Consider the following 21,437-nt stretch of genomic DNA (forward strand, 5'->3'; position numbering starts at 1 on the left):
TCACTAGTTCAGCACTTCAAATTTTTTATTCATTTTTTTTCCCAACAATTAAAACCAAAAACTAGATTTTATAACTAGTTAAATTTTTTTATTTTATTTTTTTAAGGTTCGGGATAAATCAGGAAGCATATATTAAGGTGGAAATTGATAACAGTTGACCCGTTTTCAGTGGACACTTGGTTGGTTCATGTTTCCATTGGAGCTCTTGGAGCAAATCCGCTGGGAGCAAAAAATCACTATTCTCTTCACACACAACCGAACCACAACACCTGTTAACAAACCAACAGATTTCAGCTTCGGTTTATCCAAACCTCAGCTTTCGGTTACCGAACCAAAACTCCAGTTCACTATTCTTTTTCTCTCTCCCTCTTGAAAAGTCGGTGAAGTATATAAATAGCAGCACACACACAGACACACACTCGTTTCTCTTTCTGTCTCACTTCTTCTTCTTCTTTTCTTAAACTAATAATTTTATTAAAAAGAAATAATCTTTCGAAACATTTGAACTGAGAATTGAGAATTGTTGTCTGGTTGTATTAGTTTGGATACTTTTTTTAAGGTTAGATCACGATCTTGAACTATTTTTTCTTTTTTTTCTTTTGATTTGATTCATATTTGATGTATTGGAATTGTGTTTGCATGTGTAATGCAGCTTGAATTTCGTTTTTTTATTGGTTAAATTGGTTATTGAATTGAAATGGTTTGATTTATTTTACAGGATTGTATGTTTTGAGAGTAAATTATGGCGCAGAGTAATTGGGAAGCAGATAAGATGTATGTGAACTTAATTATTTATTATGGTTGAATTGTTGTTTTGAAATTATAATTCTTTTTTTGGTTTTTGGGGCAGGCTTGATGTGTATATTTATGATTACTTGTTGAAAAGAAATCTTCATAATTCGGCAAAGGCTTTTATGACAGAAGGGAAAGTAGCTGCGGATCCAGTAGGTAATAATAAACAACCAACTGAATTATATTGGAGTCTATAATGGAAGTTTTAACTATAGAGGTTTGAATCACTGTATTGTAACATACAACTAATATCAGTTATGAACAGACAATATAGCTGTTTGTCTGCATGCAAAGTGATCATGTAGTAATAATAGTATTCCATGAATTGTGTAGTTATGGAAGTTGCTATTAGAATGATGTTTGAGCATATTAGGGAAATGAAAACCTTTGTGTTGGTATGCAGCGATTGATGCTCCTGGAGGGTTTCTCTTTGAGTGGTGGTCTGTCTTTTGGGACATTTTTATTGCAAGGACGAACGAGAAACATTCTGAGAATGCTGCAGCTTATATAGAGGTATGTGAAATCAGTATCGAGTCATACATTAGTTTCCAGAGTGTGTCTCTTACTTGATTCATAATTTCTGTATGGAGGGACAGACACAACAAATCAAGTCAAGAGAGCATCACCAACAGCTACAAATGCAGCAATTGCAGATCATGCAGCAACGTCATGCTCTGCAGCGAAGGGATGGTAATCATCCTTCAATCGGTGGGCCTGGAAATGCTATTAATGCTGAAGGAATGATTGGAGGGTCTACAGCCAGTGTATTGGCAGCAAAAATGTATGGTGAACACATGAAGCATCCGCACTCAATGGAATCAGAAGCATCACCACAACTTATGGATGCTAGTAGAATGGCCCTTTTGAAATCAGCAACTAACCATCCAGGGTAATCTCTTTCGTCACAGTTTTTACTTGCTTTGCTTGAGTACTTCGGTGCTCCTCCTCCCTCCACGCCGATATGCGACTTGATCATCTTTTGCTCTTCATGACACAGCCAGTTGGTTCAAGGTAATCCAGGAAGTGTCTCCGCGGCATTGCAGCAAATTCAGGCGCGAACACAGCAAACCACTGTAACTACTTGAACCACATGTCTTTTCCATTATTTTTATTATTATTATTATTTTTTGCCTGTTAATTTTTTGTTTTTGGTTGGGTTAGATTGCATTCACTTACATGTTTTTCAAACAACTGTAGGACATCAAGAGTGAAGTTAACATGGGCGCCACTCAAAGATCTTTGCCTATGGATCCATCAGCAATTTATGGACAAGTTATGCAATCAAAATCTGGAATGGGCAGTGCAGGTAAACTTTTCCAAGATCTCCCAATGTTAATCTTTTCACATGCATCTACGTAGGGTCTATTGCTTCTTTTTGCAAGTCTTGAAGAAAGTTGTGAGCCAACCTTGTGACCAGTTAGAATTTGAGAGTGAGTTTTTTGTAGACTTCAGGTATGATTCTATCTGAACAGAAGTCCCTGTGAGAGAAGTAGTTGATGGCCCAAAATGATCTATTGAAGCATTATTTGTCCTCTTGGTTATTGAAACTTGGATCAAGATTGTGAGGTTATAAAGCTTACGCTGAGGAAACCTTGGAGAAGGTTGGATGTCACTTTGGTGATAAGGCGTTAGAGTTCCCCTTGATCTGTCCTTTGTCCTTGACATGTTGCTAAAAATGCCAAATCATTGTGTGGATTTTGAGTAATACTGCATGTGAAAGTTAAGTTATTGCCCTTCTATAGATGATGTCCAGAGTGTATATGGTTGGCACCGAGCTTGCATATGTTTCTGGTTTTGTAACATATCATTCATCATTGGCATTGGACACATGTCTTCGCTCCTCACTATCAGGCTATTTAGAATCCACTCAAAAGAACATACTTTGTTTGTTGACTTTTAAGAAACCAACAGAGTTTTCTGTTTTATCTTTGGTGATTAATTTTGTCTGGAACAGTTTTAGCGATTTATTTTGGTGGTGCTGTTGAATGAACAGTTTTAGTGATTTATTTTAGTGGTGCGGTTGAATGAACATTCCCCATGTCTTTTCCTACAGGATTGAACCAAGGTGTTGGTGGCCTACCTTTGAAGGGTTGGCCCTTAACAGTAAGTGTAATAGTGAATTTCTTATTTTTCTCTGTTGGACACTATCTTCTTATTGCGTTTTGAATTATTCTGCATCATGTAGGGCATTGACCAAATACGACCAACTTTAAGTGCACAAGTACAGAAGCCATATCTGCAGAACCCCAATCAGTTTCAACTTCTCACACCTCAACAACAGCAACAGATCTTAGCACAGGCTCAGGCACAAGGCAACCTTGGCACCTCTCCTAACTATGCAGATATGGACCCTCGAAGGTTTAGGGTTTTACCTCGGGGAAACATTAATACAAAAGATGGTCAGCCTACAGGGAATGAGGGCTCTATAGGTTCTCCCATGCAATCAAGTTCACCGAAGGTTAGAGGACTTTCTCAAGATCAAGCTGAATATATAATGAAGGTCAGCATTAATGACAAATTTGTGTATATGTAGAGTATGAAATTTGTTATTGAAAGATGAAGTAAACAAATGAGTAAGAATAAATTCAAATAATTTGAGAACGCGAAGATCAACAATCTTAAAATGGTTGAATGCTATCTGTCTAATATAAAATTTTGCTTCATATATTTTTTCATTTATATGCATCAAGATACTATTGATTTTAATATGACTGCCTTTGGCGGCTCTAAGCAGATGAAGATGGCCCAAATGCAACAGTCTTCCTCTCAGCAACAAGACCAGCTCCAACAGGTTTGTATGGTAATTTCAATTGTTGGTTCAGTTAACCATGTTGTTTTTTCCTTACCCTGGAAAATATATGAAATTGTGATAATTTTTTTAGTAGATTTATCTAAACATCACTTTTCGTTGTTTTTCTTCTGTCATTTTTTTTATAGAGTAACAAAAAAAGGAGACAACCTTCTTCTTCTGGAGCTGCTAACAGTACTGGTACTGGGAATACAGTGGGTCCTTCACCTAATTCACCTCCTTCAACTCCATCGACTCACACACCTGGTGATGGAGTGGCTATGGCAGGGAGTATGCAGCATGCAAACAATATGCCAAAAAGTTTGATGATATATGGTTCCGATGGAGCGGGGGGTCTGGCATCATCTTCAAATCAGCTGGTATGTGTAAACCTCCCCTGCTGCCTACACAATTGATTGAAGTTGACAATGAACAAGTTATTCGGTCAGAGGTTTTCTCAAGCGAGGACGCGTTCTATGGAACAGACCACGCGAGAAAGTAAATTTAAGGAAGAACACTGATGTGGTCCCCATGCTGTAAATTCTTGTTTTAATTGGAATAAAATGTCCTCTTTGAACAAAATAATTTAGGCGAAAATTCTCCATATTTAAAATTCAATTTTTGTTTGAAGAAAACTTCTTTTATCTTGTTCCCATCTGTTATGCTTTATATTGATTTGAAAATTTAATAGTTTATTATCTATGTTACATGGACGCGCCATATTTTGAAAAAAATCCGTGTTGGATACGTATCCACGTCTGTGTCGGACACATATCGGACGTGTCTGTGATTTACCTCAATTTTTTAAATTTTGCCGTGTCAGACACTTCGTATCCGTGTGGGATACCAACAGACCTATCTGTGTCAATGTAACTTAGTATATTATTGTTAAAAACAATAGGTTATGCATTGACCCAGCTGGGGTTACCACTAATTTCTTTTTTAAATTGCAGGAAGAAATGGAACTTGGTTCTTTGGATGATCATGTGGAATCCTTCCTGCAAGATGATGGAGATGGTAGGGACCTTTTTGGAACGCTAAAGAGAAGCCCTACTGAGCATAGTACAGAATCTTCGAAGGGTAATATATATGGTCTTTGTGTACCTAGTTTCTACTATTGCTTAGAGTGACAGTTGTTATGACTGGGACCTCTTTCAGGGTTTTCGTTTAGCGAAGTTGGTTGCATGCCAACAAGCACTGGCAAAGTTGTCTGCTGTCATTTTTCATCTGATGGAAAGTTATTGGCTAGTGCTGGGCATGAGAAGAAGGTATTTCATTGTAGCATAGGACTAATTGACTCTTTTGAACACGTGGCATCTTTCTTGTCATGCTTTTATGCCTTCAATTCCGTTCCTTAAATGAATATATCTTGTCCATGAAGTCCTTCACCATTATTTAGATGCTTGTGATTTTCCAATCAAGTTCTGAATTGTTTAAAAGCTAAAAAATGATTACTCATCTATTTTTCCATGTAACTAGGCCGTTCTTTGGAATATGGACACGCTGCAAACAGAGAGTACTCCTGAAGAACATGCTCTTTTTATTACCGATGTTCGTTTTAGACCGAATTCAACTCAACTGGCAACATCTTCCTTTGATAGAACTGTGCGACTATGGAATGCAGCAGAAGTAACAACTCTTCCTCAATTCCTCTTATAAATGCCTGTTCATATCTTTGAACTTTGTGCTTAAATCAAATAGCTGACAGATTATAGACCATTAATTATTGGGCTGGTTTCACCTGTTGAATAAATTTTATTTGACTGGCAAATTGTTATAACATATATTAAGGACAAATTTTGCTTGAATTTGAGATTGTATATCAGTATTTTTAGATGTGAAATTAAGATTTAGAGGTAGACAGATTTATTCCTCATCGATGCTAGTATTGATGCTGACATATTTGATATTTGCAAAAGCTTTCCCAAGAATGCACTCAAAGGGTGTTCCACATGATAGTGTGGAAAACTATCCTTGCTTTTGGTTCTTCATTTCTAAGTTAGACTTCTTAATATGTGTCTTCAATGATCTCAGTCCTTTTTGAAATTCCTTGCGGATGATTTGGATCGACCGCGAGGCCGGCGAGGGTTGTTTAAATGGAAACATTTTCATTGGTGTTTAGGCAATTACGTGCAGTGGACTCTACACAGCTGTACACATTTGTATATGATATAGCCATATAAGTGTGTGTTTGTGTGTAATTGTGCATGTGTGTGTTGGCACTTCTTTTCTATTTTGTCATTCTGGATTGAACATTTAATTGAGAAACTTAATTCGATAGAACTCCTGAAATCTTTCAAATGAATTCCATTATAAACTACAAACTACGGGAGAAAAAGAAAAGAAAGAACAATAACCCAAAGGTGCAACAGTATGTGGTGCTAAAGTTGGGTAGTTGTTTTTTAATGTGAGAATATTTTGTAGGGACTGGCAATCACTAGTCTCATTACTAACACACAATGGTTTGGAGACATTATTTTAGACGTGAGAATAACTTAGTCGTTTTTAGGGGATGAAACTTGACTGAATTAATGTTATAGTCATGTTAAATTTGCATTTGGCAATGTTATAGTCTGGCACACATGAAGAGAGGTGATAATGATCACGTGTGAGAGAAAGAATCGTTTTAATTGGCTTTTTAAATTCTGCACTTTTGACTTTTTATACATTGGGTCAATCGTTTATAATATCGATATATGCTGGCGGAATATCTGCCGTGATCTTTCATATGGCTTCTATAATTAGAAACAGATTTGAGGAATAAATTTTTAAATTTTTTGTCAGTCACACGTGAGAGTATTGAAGGCATGCACAGGAATGCATTCAATTTTTTTAAAATTGCTGTAGTGTCAATCTTAAGAGTCTCAATAAACATATTTTATCAGAAATCGACCTTAGAAATTGGCGGAAGGTTCTGGACAAGGAGAAAATAAAAAAAAAACTGGAAAGAAGGGGAGCCCAGAGCCTACTACCTTGTTGTGCTCAGCTGAGGCTATAACAGCTGTGCACCTCGAGGCCATAATCCTAAGGTGTTCTTAGCCTACTACCTTGTTGTGCTCAGCTGAGGCTATAACAGCTGTGCACCTTGAGGCCATAATCCCAAGGTGTTCTTCATCTTGGAAGGCTTCAAGCCATACAGAACTTATGCAGGTTTATAGCCTCAATGAGTTACGCGGTTCTGGCTTTGAGGTGTGCTTCGGTGCATTTTCTTAAATACTGATACTATTCAAAAGGTTGTGAACTTCCCGCTCGATCTGAAGCAAGGAATACAATATTTTCCGATGTCTTGCAGAATATTTCGGTTTCTGAAGCTATTGAATTGTTTAGTTGCACAAATTTCAGGGTAGGAATTTCATTAGTTTTAGAACATTTTTAAAACTCTCGGCCTCCTAAAATTTTGACCTTCAGACTTTTTGATGTATTGGTTGTATAATATTGATTGATATATTAAAAGAGTTGGTGACTTTTGAAAATTAAAGATGTCAAAACATCTTATTTCTTTGTATAAATAGAAAAAAGTCCCCCTTCCTTGAGCCGAAAAAACCTAAAAACAATTTAGAAACTAAGACACTAAGTCCAAGCACCCTTGCTCTTTGTTGGTAATTAATTGCTCAGTGTTGCCTATGCAATTATGCATATTGTATTCCCCATCAAAATCTCTAATCACCAAGTATATCGAGCATGCTTTTCTCCAGACATTTGTAGATGTATGTAAACATGTGTTTGTGAATTTCTCCTGGACACATTGCTAATTTTGTTGACATCCAATTGTGGTTAAGAGGAGGATATCTCCTCCCGTAACATGTTCACTGGTCTTTCCTTTTCCACTTTACCCTTATCAAGTATATATTTTTTTAAGTAATAGCGTAACTTAGAAAGTAAATGGGTGTTAGCAACAACTTCACATCTCTTCAAGGTGATATTTAATCAAAGCCACAGTGTAACTCTCATTGGGACCTTTTGCTCGTTAATCACAATTATTATTTTTACTTTTTTTTGAAGAGAAGATTTGGAGGGACACTTCTTTTTACTGTATAGAGTATATTCACTTTGCGTCTTACATTTAGCTTATCGTCTATTTCATCTAACTTTTCATGTACACATTACTGCATTAAATATTTGTCATTAGCACATTCGGAATGCAAAGTTTACAAGCTGCATCCTTATATAATACATTACACATGTGGTTTAATTACATATATACATATATTTCTATACGACAAAAGAAGACCAATAAGTGGAGAGTAACGAAAATGACAATTTTACAGTGTAAGGCATGCACAACACTGGGTGTAAAGAGGCATGATATCATATGCCTCAAGGAAATGTGTGCTGGAGGTAGGTGGCTGAACTTTGACGCCATCTGAACTGCCACTATATGTCTATATTTAGATTGAAATATGTGTTACATAAGAATATACTATATAGTTAAGGTTTCGTACTTGAGTAGTTTAGTGTTATACGTGCGTCTTATTATTAGATATTGCAGAAAGTTTCTTTCTTTTGTAGTGCAAAATATTGTCCTCAAAATTCCCTGAAAATATTTCGTCTCTTTAGAAGCTCAAGATTTTGATTGAAATAACTTTTTTATAATCTGTAGTTTAAGATATGAAGAAAATGCTAATGCAGGTTATTTTAATTCTAACGAAATTCATATTGGTTAGATTTACTTATTGAATATCAAACTTGTGGTACTTATTTTCTTTCACTTGTCGTTATGATATCTAGGAATCATATTGCACGTAAGATTTATAAGCCAAAAAAGGTGGGTTATGATTGCTTGAAAAGATTATATACTAGGGCATTTCCAGGGTAAATTCATACTTATTATCTCCCAAAAGTATAAAAAGGAAAGAACTCTTATAAGGTATGTTTTGAGTAGGAAAAAGAAAAAGTAGGCCTATAGTAGTTGTCTATTATATAAGGTAGCTACTTAATGTTAGACACATGCTCTTTATAAATGATCTCATGCTCTTTATAAATAGTAGAATTGCACCCGATAACACGTTGATGTTAAATGCTCATGATCTTCCCGCTGTTGATTTATTCCTCTTAAATATTAAATTGTTCCATAAATATTTACATCATTTTAAAACTTCCCGAAGAAAACAAATGTGGGTTAGATTTACGATATGATCAATGACCGATAACATTTAAAGTTTTGTACTTTGTTGATTCTCTGTATTGTAGAAGATTGTACTTGGTAAAGTCAGTGGGAGTTATTACAAGCCACAAGTGGGTTCTTAAACCTGCTGCCAAATGTCCACTTATCCTTTAAAGAAAAAAGGGTTCCTACTATATTGCTTTATCATTTATTTGGCTTTGTGAGATAAACTTGAATCTACTGGATCTGAGTTTTTTTTTTCTTTTTTTGTTTGGGACACGTCATTTATAGGGTCTGTTTTTGCAGCCAAGTTATTGCTTACATGCATATACCGGGCACAGTTCACACGTGACGTCACTGGATTTCCATCCCAAAAAGACTGATCTCTTCTGCTCCTGTGATAGTGGTGGCGAAATACGCTTCTGGAATATCAGTCAGTCTTCTTGTAGTCGTGTTTCCAAGGTTTGTTCATGAACTCTTGCATGACCTTTACTTTGATCTTCAGATTGACTTGGTTATAACTACCATTGTTTGGTGGAGCAGGGAGGTTCAGCACAAGTGCGATTTCAACCAAGAACGGGGCAATTATTGGCAGCAGCAGCAGAAAATATTGTGTCCATCTTTGATGTTGAGACGGATAGGCAGACACATGCCTTGCAGGTGTGCAGTGGTTTACTCTCAAATCCAGCTACTTATATTGATTACCGTTTTTTCCTGAAATTTATATGAAACCATCGATGGTAGTGACATAACCATATATTTTTGTCAGGGGCATACCAAAGAGCTACACTCTGTTTGCTGGGACGTTAATGGAGAGTACTTGGCATCTGTTAGTGAGGATTCCGTAAGAGTATGGTCATTAGCCTCAGGAGAGTGCATTCATGAGCTCAACTCTAATGGAAACAAGTTCCATTCTTGCGTCTTCCATCCAAGTTATTCTACCCTTTTGGTGATTGGGGGATATCAGGTATTCCTTTAAAACTATATTGAACATGACAATGAGTCCAAGTTACGGAATACGTATGTATTTGAAATAGAAGCAGGAACATAAGATACATAATGATATGGATACTAAAAGCTAGTAGCCTTGGTCTGATATTTACGCAACTTGTTGCTTGCAGACAATGGAGTTGTGGAATATGGCAGAGAATAAGAGCATGACAGTTCAGGCACATGATGGTCAGATTGCAGCTTTAGCACAATCACCTGCTACTGGGATGGTTGCATCTGCAAGCCATGACAAGTCTGTTAAGTTATGGAAGTGATTCGATGGTTGGCATTAAGATCTTGCTCTAGAGCTGTTTGCATTCCTTCTCTTGTTCCAAAGAAAAATTGAGGGATAGTATGAGGAATAGGCGTTGTGTTAGATTTTCGTTCCCTGTCATTATCTTTCTTTCTTTCTTTTTAAATGTAATAATCTGGGAATTTTAAGTTCCCTTTGCTTTCCTGAACACTGGTTGGTCAATGATGGGTTTGTTTAGGGCAGTAGGTGTGGGTATCCGGAACATGTGTAAATTGGAAAGCCGTAGGTTGTTCATTGTAGCAATAGAAAAGAAATATACCATGGGGTGTTCTTTTTTCCCTTATTTGTTTCATCTAATGATCGGCAATATTCTTTAACATTTGTAGTCTCAATTTTATAAATTGCAGAATCATTTTATGGTGCTAGTCATGCTGTCCCTCTGATAGAGCTTACCAAATGCCCTGCTTCTTGTTTCAGACCCAACAACATAAGGTCGAGTTCAGTTGGAATCAATTCTCTGACCTTTGTTCGTAGGTTAAATAATTTCATCCAGAGCATATTTGTGTTTTATGTATGTACACACACAAGGAGTATATGATCTTTGTAGGCATGTAAAAAAGAAAAAAAGAAAGTCTGTTTTTCTGAGCCTCTGAATGCTGAATGACCCCACTCTCTGAATGTTGATTGTTGAACTCTAAATAATATGTTTGTTTTCTATCAGAGTGATCTGGTTTTGAATGCTGAATATAAATTGGACAATTTCACCTTTGTTATCTATTTTGAATACAAACTTGATTATTTATGAAAACAAAATATCATAATTTTTGTTTAATAGAGTGCTTCTATATATACTAGAATTATTTATTAATTAGTATATTATTGAGTTAAAAATTATTACAAGGTTTTAGATCCGGCCATATAGGCGGAATCATTTTCTAAAATTTTGTGAGAAATTCAATGACTAATAATTATTAGCATAAGCTTTTAGAGTTGATTTAACAATGTTTTTCTTATTGGAGTCTAAAATTTTACTTGTCAGATGTTGGTTAGGTGGGACAAAAGGTTGTTGTTTGGTAGGTTTCTGTTTGTCTGTCCTTACTTATCCCTCTCAACCAAACCCTATCTCTCTCTCCTCACCCTCTTCTCTACCCTCCGCTCACGCCTCCACTGCTCAGCAGTTATCTAATATTATGAAACTTCTTATAATTAATTAAGATTTAAGTGTCCATGTGGCATATCCATGTCTCAAGAATGCACTAGAAAATAGATTGTCCACATAATATGATTTTCATAAAAATATCAAAATGAAAAAATAAATTAAGAAAAAAAAACACTATATGCCCAAATCTTATATTTTGTTCAAAAAGTAGTTGACACTTGACACTTGTTATGATCACCATGCCATCAACTGATTGCAGAGAAGCAAACACACCTACTAGTTTTTAACATACCCTCTCTCTCCCCATTTTCAATACCATAACTCAACTACTTCAACTCTATCCTATATTTTTTATCACAAAATCCATCATTGGATATAAGTTAGAAGAAAAAATGGGTTCTACACTTGTACACATACCAGAGAGAGAGAGGGGATAATGAAGGCAGGAACAAAGTTGGGTTCTTTTTTGTTTCAGCACTCAGGAGGAGGAGGAGAGAGAGCAAGAAAAAGAAACAAGTTTGGGAATGCTGAAACTTGAAAAAACAAACAATGATGATTGTTGTTTGAGAGGTAAAGAAGAAAACTTGCATGATAAACATTCTTCTCGGTCAACTCAAGGTCTCAAACACCCTATCTTAAACCTTCCATTTTTATAGGAACACCCTGTAGTTCAACGCTTTAGACTTAATTTAACAAAAAGCCATAACAGTATTACACGTTTACACCCTTCACATAATAGCCTGTAAAGACTTCCATCCACGTCTCATTCTGCCATCCAAAACCAAAAAACTCCCACCACCTTTTTCGCAAGAAACATACCAAAAAACTATTTGTTTGTTGTCCTTGTTCTTCATACTAAAACCTGCCTGTCTTTCATCATGCCTTCTTCTTCTGCTTCTTCTTATCATTGTTTTATTCCTTGTGGTTCTCTTGGGGGACCTTCTTTTTTGTCCTTCTGAATCCGACCTCTTGGGGTGTTTATAGTGCGTGTAGTGCTGGATGTTTAGGTGGTTGTAGAGTGAAGGAAATGATAGACGTTTGGCAATAGTGGGATAAAGAAGCTGCATTGTATTAAGTTTCATATTCGCTCAAGACATGAGCTGCTTTCCATGTTTTGCATCCCATGAGAAGAAATCTGTTAGTAAGAGAATAAATGATAACAGAAGAGTGCAATCAGAAGCAGCTCTTGATAAGCAAAATGTTGCACCACACCATAATGGTGAGTTATAGATTTCCTGCCCTGGTAATATTGCGTTTAATTTGGTGTCCTATCTATTCATCGTCCATAATATAATTATTTGTTTCATCTTCGTGTGTCTTTTCTTTGATTTGGATTATAAAGTATATATGGATGAACCATATAATCTTCAGGTAGGACCTGAAATGCTACATTTATTATAATTTATTTAATTTATGTGTGGCTATAATCTGGAACATTATCTTGCAGCAGCACTAGTGATTCAATGCAATGCATTTGCTATTGAATAACACATGTATTATGACATAGTGTGCATTCCTTTTCACCCTCAACCCCTGCCTCAGCCGTTGATCAAATTAACTAATGTAATCTTCAACGCCACGACTATAAGAATCACATTTAGAAAAGGAGAAAAAGAAGAAGTGAAAGAATGCTGTCTATTAGAACCCAGATTATTTCCTGTTTGTTATTGGTCGTATCAACTAGTCTTCAATTTTCTCATTTATTATTTAAGTTGCGAGACTGGAGAACTTCAAATTTTTCACGTACTGTATTTGAACTTCAAAGTTCTCCTATTATACTGAAAGTTCTCTTTGAAGTAGATAGCATGTGAATGTGCAACACGAACCCGAAACCTACTCTAGTTGTTCAAATGACTCTGCTTAGGTGGTTGTGATACTAGTAGTAACCACGATTATCATATATAAGATAGATGGAAACATGTTCAGTTGATATTATGATATTTGATATGCTGGTTTTGATTCCTTCCTTGTGTTACTTTGCACTTTCACTTGCATTTTAAGTCTTTTCGTAAAAGCTGTGGCGCAGGAATATGTTCAATGAAGAGATCATATATGCAATAAATTGAGCGGAATAATGAGGGTGTGTCCTTGTTGATCATCTGACAAAAACCTCATGTAGATAAGTTGTCACTGTTACATGTAGCATCGACTCTGAATGAGATGTATGACCTGTATATGATGGCTTTCCTAGGGTCCCTTATATAGGTTGCACACTATTTGCACCTTGATTTCAATATAGTCATTTTATATTCAATTTTTAGTGACTCATAATATCAACCTCCCCTCTCTTCTAGGAATAGGATGAACATCTTTGGTTAGTTTACCTCCGCAGTGTGTGTCATTTCCATCTTAAGATTCTCAAGATGACTATACTAAGCCTACTCTTCCATGAACATTAAGTAAGTTTATTTATACTAGTGAGAGGGTAGAAACTTTGATTGGAATCAACACTTAGAAGCTTCTAAACAAGACGTCAAGGCATTTTGCAAACAATTTATGCTTATTGAAGAGAACTTACTGTTGGAATCATTCTTTCACAGATAATAATCATAAAACAAAGACTTCAGAAACCAGAAACAGAAATGATGCTTCAGACAAAGCTGGAAAGGGAAATATTGCCGCTCAAACTTTCACCTTCCGTGAGCTGGCTGCAGCAACAAAGAATTTCCGACAGGAAAGTCTATTGGGAGAAGGTGGATTTGGAAGAGTCTATAAGGGGCGCCTTGGGAATGGTAACCAGGTAAACGCCGAACCTATCTTTCTAAGCGTTTTAGAAAACCTAAGTGGCTAAGTCCTTTTGTTTGGATTCTTAAAGAAATGTTACAGTGATTCTGCTTCATTCTGATCAGCCTGCAGCTATCAAACAACTAGACAGGAATGGCTTGCAAGGAAATAAAGAGTTCCTTGTTGAGGTTTTGATGTTGAGTCTCCTTCATCATGAAAACCTGGTCAATCTTATTGGATACTGTGCTGATGGAGATCAGAGGCTTTTAGTTTATGAGTATATGTCATTGGGATCTCTAGAAGATCATCTACTCGGTACTACTCTGATGTACTATAGTTTACAAATTCAGTGGAAACTTTGACTTTATATGTACATTACGCATCATATTTTCATCTGCAGATCTTACACCCAACAGAAAGCCATTAAGTTGGTATACAAGAATGAAAATTGCTACAGGTGCAGCTAAAGGTCTTGAATACTTGCATGATAAGGCCAACCCTCCGGTTATATATCGTGATTTGAAGTCTTCCAACATCTTGCTGGACGAAGAATTTAATCCTAAACTCTCAGATTTTGGACTCGCAAAGTTAGGTCCTGTTGGTGATAAGACACATGTATCATCAAGAGTAATGGGCACATACGGATATTGTGCCCCAGAGTATGCTAGAACAGGTCAGCTGACATTGAAGTCAGATGTATACAGTTTTGGAGTTGTTCTATTGGAGTTGATAACAGGACGTAGAGCAATAGATACCACCAGACCAACAGAGGAACAGAATTTAGTTTCTTGGGTAAGTCGCCTATTCCCTCCTATTCATTTTCGAAGTTTTATTAATATTGTCCCTAAACTGCTTAGACAAATATGTGAGGGTACCTCTGTTTTCAAAAGACAGTAATCATGATGACTTTATGACTTCAACACTGTCGTATTACTTAACAACATAGTTTGTGTAAATTGATCAAACCTGTGCAGGCAGGGTATATCCCGTATGTTAGTTAAAGTTGTTTTGGGTACATACATAAGATCCGAGTGTAAGGCATTGTCTAGGCTAAAGGGTTAGAAAGTAGCATCTGCATAGCATGATTACTACTTGTTCATACAGTTAGTATATTCAAAGTTTTTTTGCCTAGCCATTAATGACCTTACATGCATGCTTCACACATAAACATATTTTCTGCAAAAAAGCCTCCAGATAAAATGCTTCTTTCGGATATTATTTGTCTGTTAATGATACTCCGAAACATACATGTTCTATATTCACAAGTTGAAGCAAATTCAAACTCCTCTCCCTATCTTTTAATCACAACAACATGCCATTACCTTGTCCATTTAATTGTTTTATGTGTCCTTTAACAGGCACAACCATACTTTAAGGACCCAAGTAGGTTTCCAGCTATGGCTGATCCACTACTTCAAGGGGATTTCCCTGTGAGAGGCTTGAATCAAGCAGTTGCCGTTGCTGCAATGTGTCTCCAAGAGGAAGCAGTTGTGCGTCCCTTGATGAGTGATGTCGTAACTGCCCTCAGTTTCCTTGCTGTGACTCCACCAAATGAAGGTGCTTCTGCACCCCATCCCGCTTCTTCTTCACCTTCACTGGACAAAATGTCTGGTGATGATAAAGATAGACGGGATGAAGACAGTTCAGAAGAACGCCAGAGAGCTGTTGCAGAAGCCATTCAATGGGGCTCGAACTCAAGGGACGAGCAGAAGAGAAGATCCAAGGGTGGAAGTGGTTTTTCTTTCTGAAATCTCCATCCTGTTGTCGTGTTATTGTGATGAGTGTATCTAAATTTGGTATATATTCTGGTCCTCTCCAATAGTATTTTATGTACCTTCTTCCGAGTGCAAGAATGATACTTTAATTGGGAGTACCATTGAGAGCTGAGCTATATAACAGAAGCGGATTTTGAGTGAAGTTCACTTCTCTGTCTATCTCATTTGTGTTATACATTGAAATATATATCCCGGTATGCCTACTCTGTACGACTTTTAGGATAGTTTTTGTATATGTACAAATTCCCACCACCTTTTTCTCCGGATTTTGCAAGAAACATACCAAAAAACTATTTGTTTGTTTTCCTTGTTCTTCATACCAAAACCTGCCTGTCTTTCATCATGCCTTCTTCTTCTGCTTCTTCTTATCATTGTTTTATGCCTTTTGGTTCTCTTGGAGGACCTTCTTTTTTGTCGTTCTGAATCCGAGCTCTTGGGTTGTTTATAGTGCGTGCAGTGGTGGATGTTTAGGTAGTTTATGTTTGTAGAGTGAAGGAAATGATAGATGTTTGGCAATAGGGGGATAGAGAAGCTGCATTGTATTAAGTTATCATATTCGCTCAAGACATGAGTTGCTTTTCATGTTTTTCATCCCATGAGAAGAAATCTGTTAATAGAAGAGTGCAATCAGAAGCAGCTCTTAATCAACGAATTGTTGGACCACACCATTATGGCGAGTTAAAGATTTCCTGCCCGAAATGCGTTTAATTTGATGTCCTATCTATTCATATGTCCGATCTCCGTCCATAATATAATTATTTGTTTCATCTTCCTGTCTTTTCTTTGATTTGGATTATAAAGTATATGTGGATGAACCATATAATCTTCAGGTAGGACCTGAAATGCTATATTTATTATAATTTATTTAATTTACGTGTGGCTATAATCTGGAACATTATCTTGCAGCAGCACTAGTGATTCAATGCAAATGCATTTGCCAGAAAAGTTTTCCTTGTTAACAATCTTGTGTTTGTAACTCAGAGTCTCAGACTACATGCTTTTGAATAACACATGTATTATCAGAGATCGTGTGGCGTTCCTTTTCAAACTCAACCCCTGCCTCAGTCATCGATCAAATTAACTTCTTCATCGTCACAATTGTAAGAAGCACATTTAGAAAAAGAGAAAAAGAAGTTTGAAAGAATGCTGTCTATTTGACCCAGACTATTTCCTGTTTGTTATCAATCGTTCCAGCTAGTCTTCAATTTTCTCATTTATTATCAAGTTGCGAGATAGGGAACTTCAAAGTTCTCCTGTTATACTAATGAAAGTGATAGTAGTAAGTAGTAACAAAACAATATTATCCTAGAAACTAGGGAACGAAGAAGACCTTAGACCAACAACAACATACAAAATTACAACAGCCTGACATAGACGATCCTGTGTTGTATTGGCTTCAGTGGCATCCACTGCCTTTGTTCCTTCTTCAGCAGCGTCTCTTGTTTCGTTGGGTTTGATTCACCTTCTCAATTGGCTGCTCTGCTACCTCGGTCTTGATGCCCACAAAGATGCGAAGAAAGGAAGTCAAGCTCGCAGCAGATCTGGATCTTCCAGACTAGTAGCAATCGGTGAGTTCAGAACTGCCCGATATCGGTCGAAGCTTTAAATCGCAGAGGTCCTTGTGATCAATCCATTTGAATTCGATTCGTTCGCCCACTCAGAATGCTTACTGGACAGACCGGCTTAGCCCTTATCCCTTATCCCTTATCCCTCCCAAGACTTCTGGTCACAATGAGCTCGATAAATCTTCCAGTAACACCTAGATATATGGCACAGACAGCTGAAACCCTTCAGCAATTCCAGCCAAGAATTTTAATAAACGAACATAAAAGTGTTCCCTTCTTACCTTCCCCTCAGTGATAACATTAGTGGGTCTTCTTAAGTCCCATGGTGGTAGGCATCTTTTCAAAGGCGTATGTAGATATAAAGATGTTGATAACTGTTTCTGCCGCATTGAAATCGAACACAAGCAACTGAAAGCACTAGTCAGCCTCCTTTTCTCGCTGTGAAATCCTTGGTAATTAGGCTCGTGTTGTACAGTAGCCACCTTAAGTGCCTCAGGAAGTAGACAGTTGTAGACTGATCCTGTGACAATAATTCATTCAATTGAAGAAACATGATTTGTAAACTATAGGTGCTCCAAAAGTTAAAAATGCCTATACACATCAAACTAGTTATGATATTATGATATTTGATAGGGTTTTTTAGACTTTGGTATCACTTTTTAGACCGATATTAGGAAAGAGTACCAAATTTCAAAAAAATTAGGAAATAGTACCACTTCTGTCAGTTGACCGAGTTGACCGAAGTCAAACTGTTTCAATCTGTTAATATTTTCATAATGTCCACAATACCCTCAATGTGGTTTTCCCCAACCACCTAGAAAATCTGGAAAATGGTACATGTTTGACTAGTCATACCAAACAGGCAGGCCACAAGTTAGTCCCAAATGCCATGGCTTCTCTTCCTCCACACCCATCCCCATCTATAATCCAAGACTCAAAGTTTAAAACTCACAAACCACTTACTGTTTGTTGAAGGAAATTCTATACTTTGTCACTTGAATTATCAATATTCTTTTTGAAAGGATGAACGACCTTTTGTCATGTTCTCTCTTTCCATCTAGAGAAGATGCCTATAGTGTTGAGATGCGCTCAATCGGGATTAGCTTAGATAAGTTTTTCGAAGATATTGAAGGGATCAAGGGTGAATTCAAAGAGGTAGAAAAGTTGCACCAGAAGTTACAAGCATCTCATGAAGAGAGCAAGACTCTTCACAATGCTAAGTCTATCAAGAATCTTCGTTCTAGGATGGACGGACGCCGATGTTATTCCTGCTCTCAAGAAGGCTAAAACGATCAAACTCCGTCTAGAGTCCAGTGACCGAGCCAACGCAGCTAACAGAAACCTCCCTGGTTGTGGTCCAGGCAGCTCTTCTGACTGCACTCGAACCTCAATTGTGAACGGCCTAAAAAAGAAGCTCAAAGAGTCCATGGAGAACTTTAACATGCTTAGACAACAGATCGCGTTAGAGTACAAATAAACAGTTGAGCGTAGATACTTCACTTCTCCGTCCATCTCATTTGTGTTATAAATTGAAATGTATATCCTTGTATGCTTACTCTATATGAGTTTTAGGATAGTTTTTGTATATAGTCTAAGTATCCTTCAAGGTTTAAACAATGATTTACCCTAGCAAAAAGTCATTGGAGATCACACATGCTTTGACCAAAAAAACTACTTTTAATTTGTGTAAACTAATCACAATGGAAGTATAACAACAAAAATGTTTAAGAGGATTAGGTAATAAGCTGCTTACAGTTGCGAATATGTCAGCTTACAGTTGACGTGGAATTATAGCTCCACCAATCAATTTCTTCAGCTCCTCATCATCCGTCAGAACTCGCAACAAGTGAAGTGGTTGAATTTGGGTGTCACTGTTAGCTTTGGCAACAGAGCCAGCCAAGCGAAGGACCTGATTGACATCAAAAACAAATAAATGGCCAAACAAAAAAAAAAAAAAATTTGGTACAATGAAGAGAATTGTGAAAAGTGATAAACTAACTTCTTCTACTACGTATTGAATTGTTGCAGCTAGATAGATTGCAGCATTTCTGGAAACACGCCGTGCATAGTAGCCTATCTTCAAACCGCGTCGGGTCTGACCAACAGGAAAGATTAGACCTTGTCTAACACTTCCTGTGGTTTCTGCTCCCCTGTTTGCACGCACACAGTATTGCCTCAAGCTTCGTGCTCGACGACGTGGAAATGTTGCAATTAGACCTTGTCCAGAACTTGTGGTTTCTGCTCCCCAGTTTGCACGCACACGGTATTGCCTCAAACTTCGTGCTTGACGACGTGGAAATGTTGCAATCGAGGCTGCTCCCCAGTTTGCACGCACACGGTATTGCCTCAAGCTTCGTGCTTGACGATGTGGAAATGTTGCAATTGAGACTGCTCCCCAGTTTGCACGCACACGGTATTGCCTCAAGCTTCGTGCTTGACGACCTGGAAATGTTGCGATCGAGGCATCCTACAATACAAGCACTCTGTGAGACAAACTGACAAAGAACAAAGAAATAAACATGATTAATTTCCACCAAAACCACACTTCAGAAAAACGCTGTGTGCCACCAATTCGTTGAGGGGCTGAGCACACCAACTTACTCATAAATGATATGAAGACTTATTGATATGTAGTGTTTACTCACTATAACAACATATAAACGTGAAGCTAGGGCTATGCTAGATAGACTTGGGTTGCAATTGGAATATTAAGCTGACCAAGTTACTTAGTGTTCATGTATTAACCCACAAGATGACTTTGTGCCACTACTTACAGAGCACAGACATGTCGTTGGATAGATGTGGCATTAGAGGTCATGTTAGAGACAATAATGGTGAAGTACTGCTAGCATATATGGTCGAGATGGAAAAATGCCAGTTCCTTTTTAGGAGCTTAAAGCTATATGAAGAGGTTTTCAAGGGTTCCAGATGATTAATCAGGTTAAGGTAATAATGGGTACCGACTCCCTAAGAGCAGTCCAGGTTTCCTCAATGGTAGGAAAGCCCCACCTTGGTACTGCATGAATGTCGTAGCTGTGATCAAGCGTTGCATTTCCACTCTTGTGGGTCTCTTTTGTGCATGTTTTCAGAGAAACTAACAGAGTGAGCGGATTGCTAGTCTGTCCAGTGAGAATGATTGTACTTATTTCTTTTCTCCACTGTTTACACGTGTTATCTATATTAGAGGATAATCCTAAGACTTATGTTCGGCTTTATTACTGGAGAAAAAAAACAAACATCTTTGAGAACAGTAAATCTTGACCACCTTTTGACTCTCTCAACTGAAAATCCTAGACCTCCTGTTCCATGAAGACTAATTTCTAGAACCTCGTTTTCAAGAGCACTAATGTTTTGTTTTATTCTTTGGTGAGAATTACAAAGGTTTCAAAGTAACAACAAAATGACACACCTTTTCTTTTTCATAGATAAGCATGCATGCATCTTTCTTTTTGCCATCTACTTTTGTAACTTCTCCCTACAAAAGAAATTGAAAAATCAAATAAAATTTAAGGATAAAACGATTCTAAACTTAGTTTTTAAATTAATAAATGATGTTTACCTCATCATTGAACCAGCCATTTTCAGTTTTCACAATACAACGATATAAGCCACCACCACGTTTTGCTTTACTTACAGAAATGACTCCAACCAAGTTATACTTGTTGTGTATGTGTAGGGTGAGAACCATAGGAAAAGAAAATACATCACCAATTTGTCTGTTGATCTTAAAGCATACAACTTCTCCTAAGCTTGTAAACTCGGTTTCTTGAAACGCCAATTGCTTTCTCAGACATTGAGAACAGTCATACTCAGGAATTGTAGACTTCTTGTACAAATTTATGGACTCCATCAAACTTCCAGCTGCTCCTAGACATGTCAATTCAATTATTCGACACATTGAGTCCTCTGTATACACTTTATTGCACGCACATGTTATCTAGAAAGTATAATAAAATCTTAGTAAACAAATTAAAAAACTCCAAAAACATTAATATCCAAGAACTTTATGTAGTATGCATACCTTTTGCCTATTTTGAATCTGATATTTATCAATACTTAGATAACATCCAACTGCCATGTTCCAGAAACGAACACACTTGTCTTCCTTATACTTGACAGATTCACCTGGTAGGAATTTGAATTAACAACATCAATAACATCCATCGTTAAAGGCCCTCAAGCACATAAAGAAAACTATGCAGTACACTAGATACTTAATAGCTAAGGGAAACAAAACTAGTCTTCGGCATAAGTCATGTTCTGCAATTATTCTTAGCTTGAACTCTC

General features: G+C 37.1%; 3 protein-coding genes across 8 annotated transcripts; 2 read left to right on the top strand and 1 right to left on the bottom strand.

The window, feature by feature from the left end:
• Positions 1-379: 379 nt before the first annotated feature.
• LUH (LEUNIG-like protein) lies at positions 380-10,270 on the top strand. 4 transcript variants are annotated; one of them, XM_086558682.1, is made up of 18 exons: positions 380-559; positions 719-774; positions 851-948; positions 1,196-1,305; positions 1,389-1,681; positions 1,790-1,865; positions 1,990-2,098; positions 2,846-2,895; positions 2,978-3,250; positions 3,527-3,583; positions 3,730-3,960; positions 4,534-4,660; positions 4,739-4,848; positions 5,060-5,209; positions 8,991-9,146; positions 9,228-9,344; positions 9,454-9,651; positions 9,806-10,270. In XM_086558682.1, the coding sequence occupies exons 2-18, from the start codon at positions 743-745 to the stop codon at positions 9,947-9,949; spliced, it is 2,331 nt and encodes a 776-aa protein (XP_086414808.1). In that variant the 5' UTR covers positions 380-559; positions 719-742; the 3' UTR covers positions 9,950-10,270. The 4 variants fall into 4 exon arrangements, with proteins under 4 accessions (XP_086414808.1, XP_086414804.1, XP_086414806.1 ...); XM_086558678.1 differs by having other exon boundaries at positions 402-559; positions 2,978-3,292; positions 8,976-9,146; XM_086558680.1 differs by having other exon boundaries at positions 402-559; positions 2,978-3,292.
• A 1,005-nt stretch (positions 10,271-11,275) lies between these two features.
• On the top strand, positions 11,276-15,739 carry LOC147506589 (putative serine/threonine-protein kinase PBL26). Of its 2 annotated transcripts, none has more exons than XM_086558684.1 (5): positions 11,276-12,305; positions 13,627-13,826; positions 13,902-14,125; positions 14,211-14,602; positions 15,169-15,739. In XM_086558684.1, exons 1-5 carry the CDS (start codon positions 12,240-12,242, stop codon positions 15,556-15,558), a joined length of 1,272 nt encoding a protein of 423 aa, XP_086414810.1. In that variant the 5' UTR covers positions 11,276-12,239; the 3' UTR covers positions 15,559-15,739. The 2 variants fall into 2 exon arrangements, with proteins under 2 accessions (XP_086414810.1, XP_086414809.1); XM_086558683.1 differs by having other exon boundaries at positions 11,277-12,305; positions 13,936-14,125.
• A 1,041-nt stretch (positions 15,740-16,780) lies between these two features.
• Positions 16,781-21,329, bottom strand: LOC147506590 (uncharacterized). Of its 2 annotated transcripts, none has more exons than XM_086558685.1 (7): positions 21,172-21,329; positions 20,710-21,087; positions 20,560-20,625; positions 19,150-19,617; positions 18,904-19,059; positions 17,432-17,670; positions 16,781-17,344 (listed from the first exon to the last, which is right to left on the bottom strand). In XM_086558685.1, exons 1-5 carry the CDS (start codon positions 21,226-21,228, stop codon positions 18,922-18,924), a joined length of 1,107 nt encoding a protein of 368 aa, XP_086414811.1. In that variant the 5' UTR covers positions 21,229-21,329; the 3' UTR covers positions 16,781-17,344; positions 17,432-17,670; positions 18,904-18,921. The 2 variants fall into 2 exon arrangements, with proteins under 2 accessions (XP_086414811.1, XP_086414812.1); XM_086558686.1 differs by having other exon boundaries at positions 20,710-21,017; positions 21,172-21,296.
• Positions 21,330-21,437: the final 108 nt, after the last annotated feature.

The sequence above is a fragment of the Coptis chinensis genome, chromosome 4 (assembly GCF_015680905.1).
Source record: "Coptis chinensis isolate HL-2020 chromosome 4, ASM1568090v1, whole genome shotgun sequence".
Classification (NCBI taxonomy): Eukaryota; Viridiplantae; Streptophyta; class Magnoliopsida; order Ranunculales; family Ranunculaceae; genus Coptis; species Coptis chinensis.

Excerpts from the sequence above, each read along its gene's own strand:
- LOC147506590 (XM_086558685.1), bottom strand. The coding sequence starts at position 21,228 with ATGGCAGTTGGATGTTATCTAAGTATTGATAAATATCAGATTCAAAAT. Across the intron at positions 21,088-21,171 it reads AGATTCAAAATAGGCAAAAG|ATAACATGTGCGTGCAATAA; the intron begins GTATGCATACTA and ends TATACTTTCTAG. Across the intron at positions 19,618-20,559 it reads TTATCTATGAAAAAGAAAAG|GATGCCTCGATCGCAACATT; the intron begins GTGTGTCATTTT and ends CTTGTATTGTAG.
- LOC147506589 (XM_086558683.1), top strand. The coding sequence starts at position 12,182 with ATGAGCTGCTTTCCATGTTTTGCATCCCATGAGAAGAAATCTGTTAGT. Across the intron at positions 12,306-13,626 it reads TGTTGCACCACACCATAATG|ATAATAATCATAAAACAAAG; the intron begins GTGAGTTATAGA and ends ATTCTTTCACAG. Across the intron at positions 13,827-13,935 it reads GCCTTGGGAATGGTAACCAG|CCTGCAGCTATCAAACAACT; the intron begins GTAAACGCCGAA and ends CATTCTGATCAG.
- LUH (XM_086558678.1), top strand. The coding sequence starts at position 743 with ATGGCGCAGAGTAATTGGGAAGCAGATAAGAT. Across the intron at positions 4,661-4,738 it reads TAGTACAGAATCTTCGAAGG|GGTTTTCGTTTAGCGAAGTT; the intron begins GTAATATATATG and ends GACCTCTTTCAG. Across the intron at positions 5,210-8,975 it reads GACTATGGAATGCAGCAGAA|GGTCTGTTTTTGCAGCCAAG; the intron begins GTAACAACTCTT and ends CGTCATTTATAG.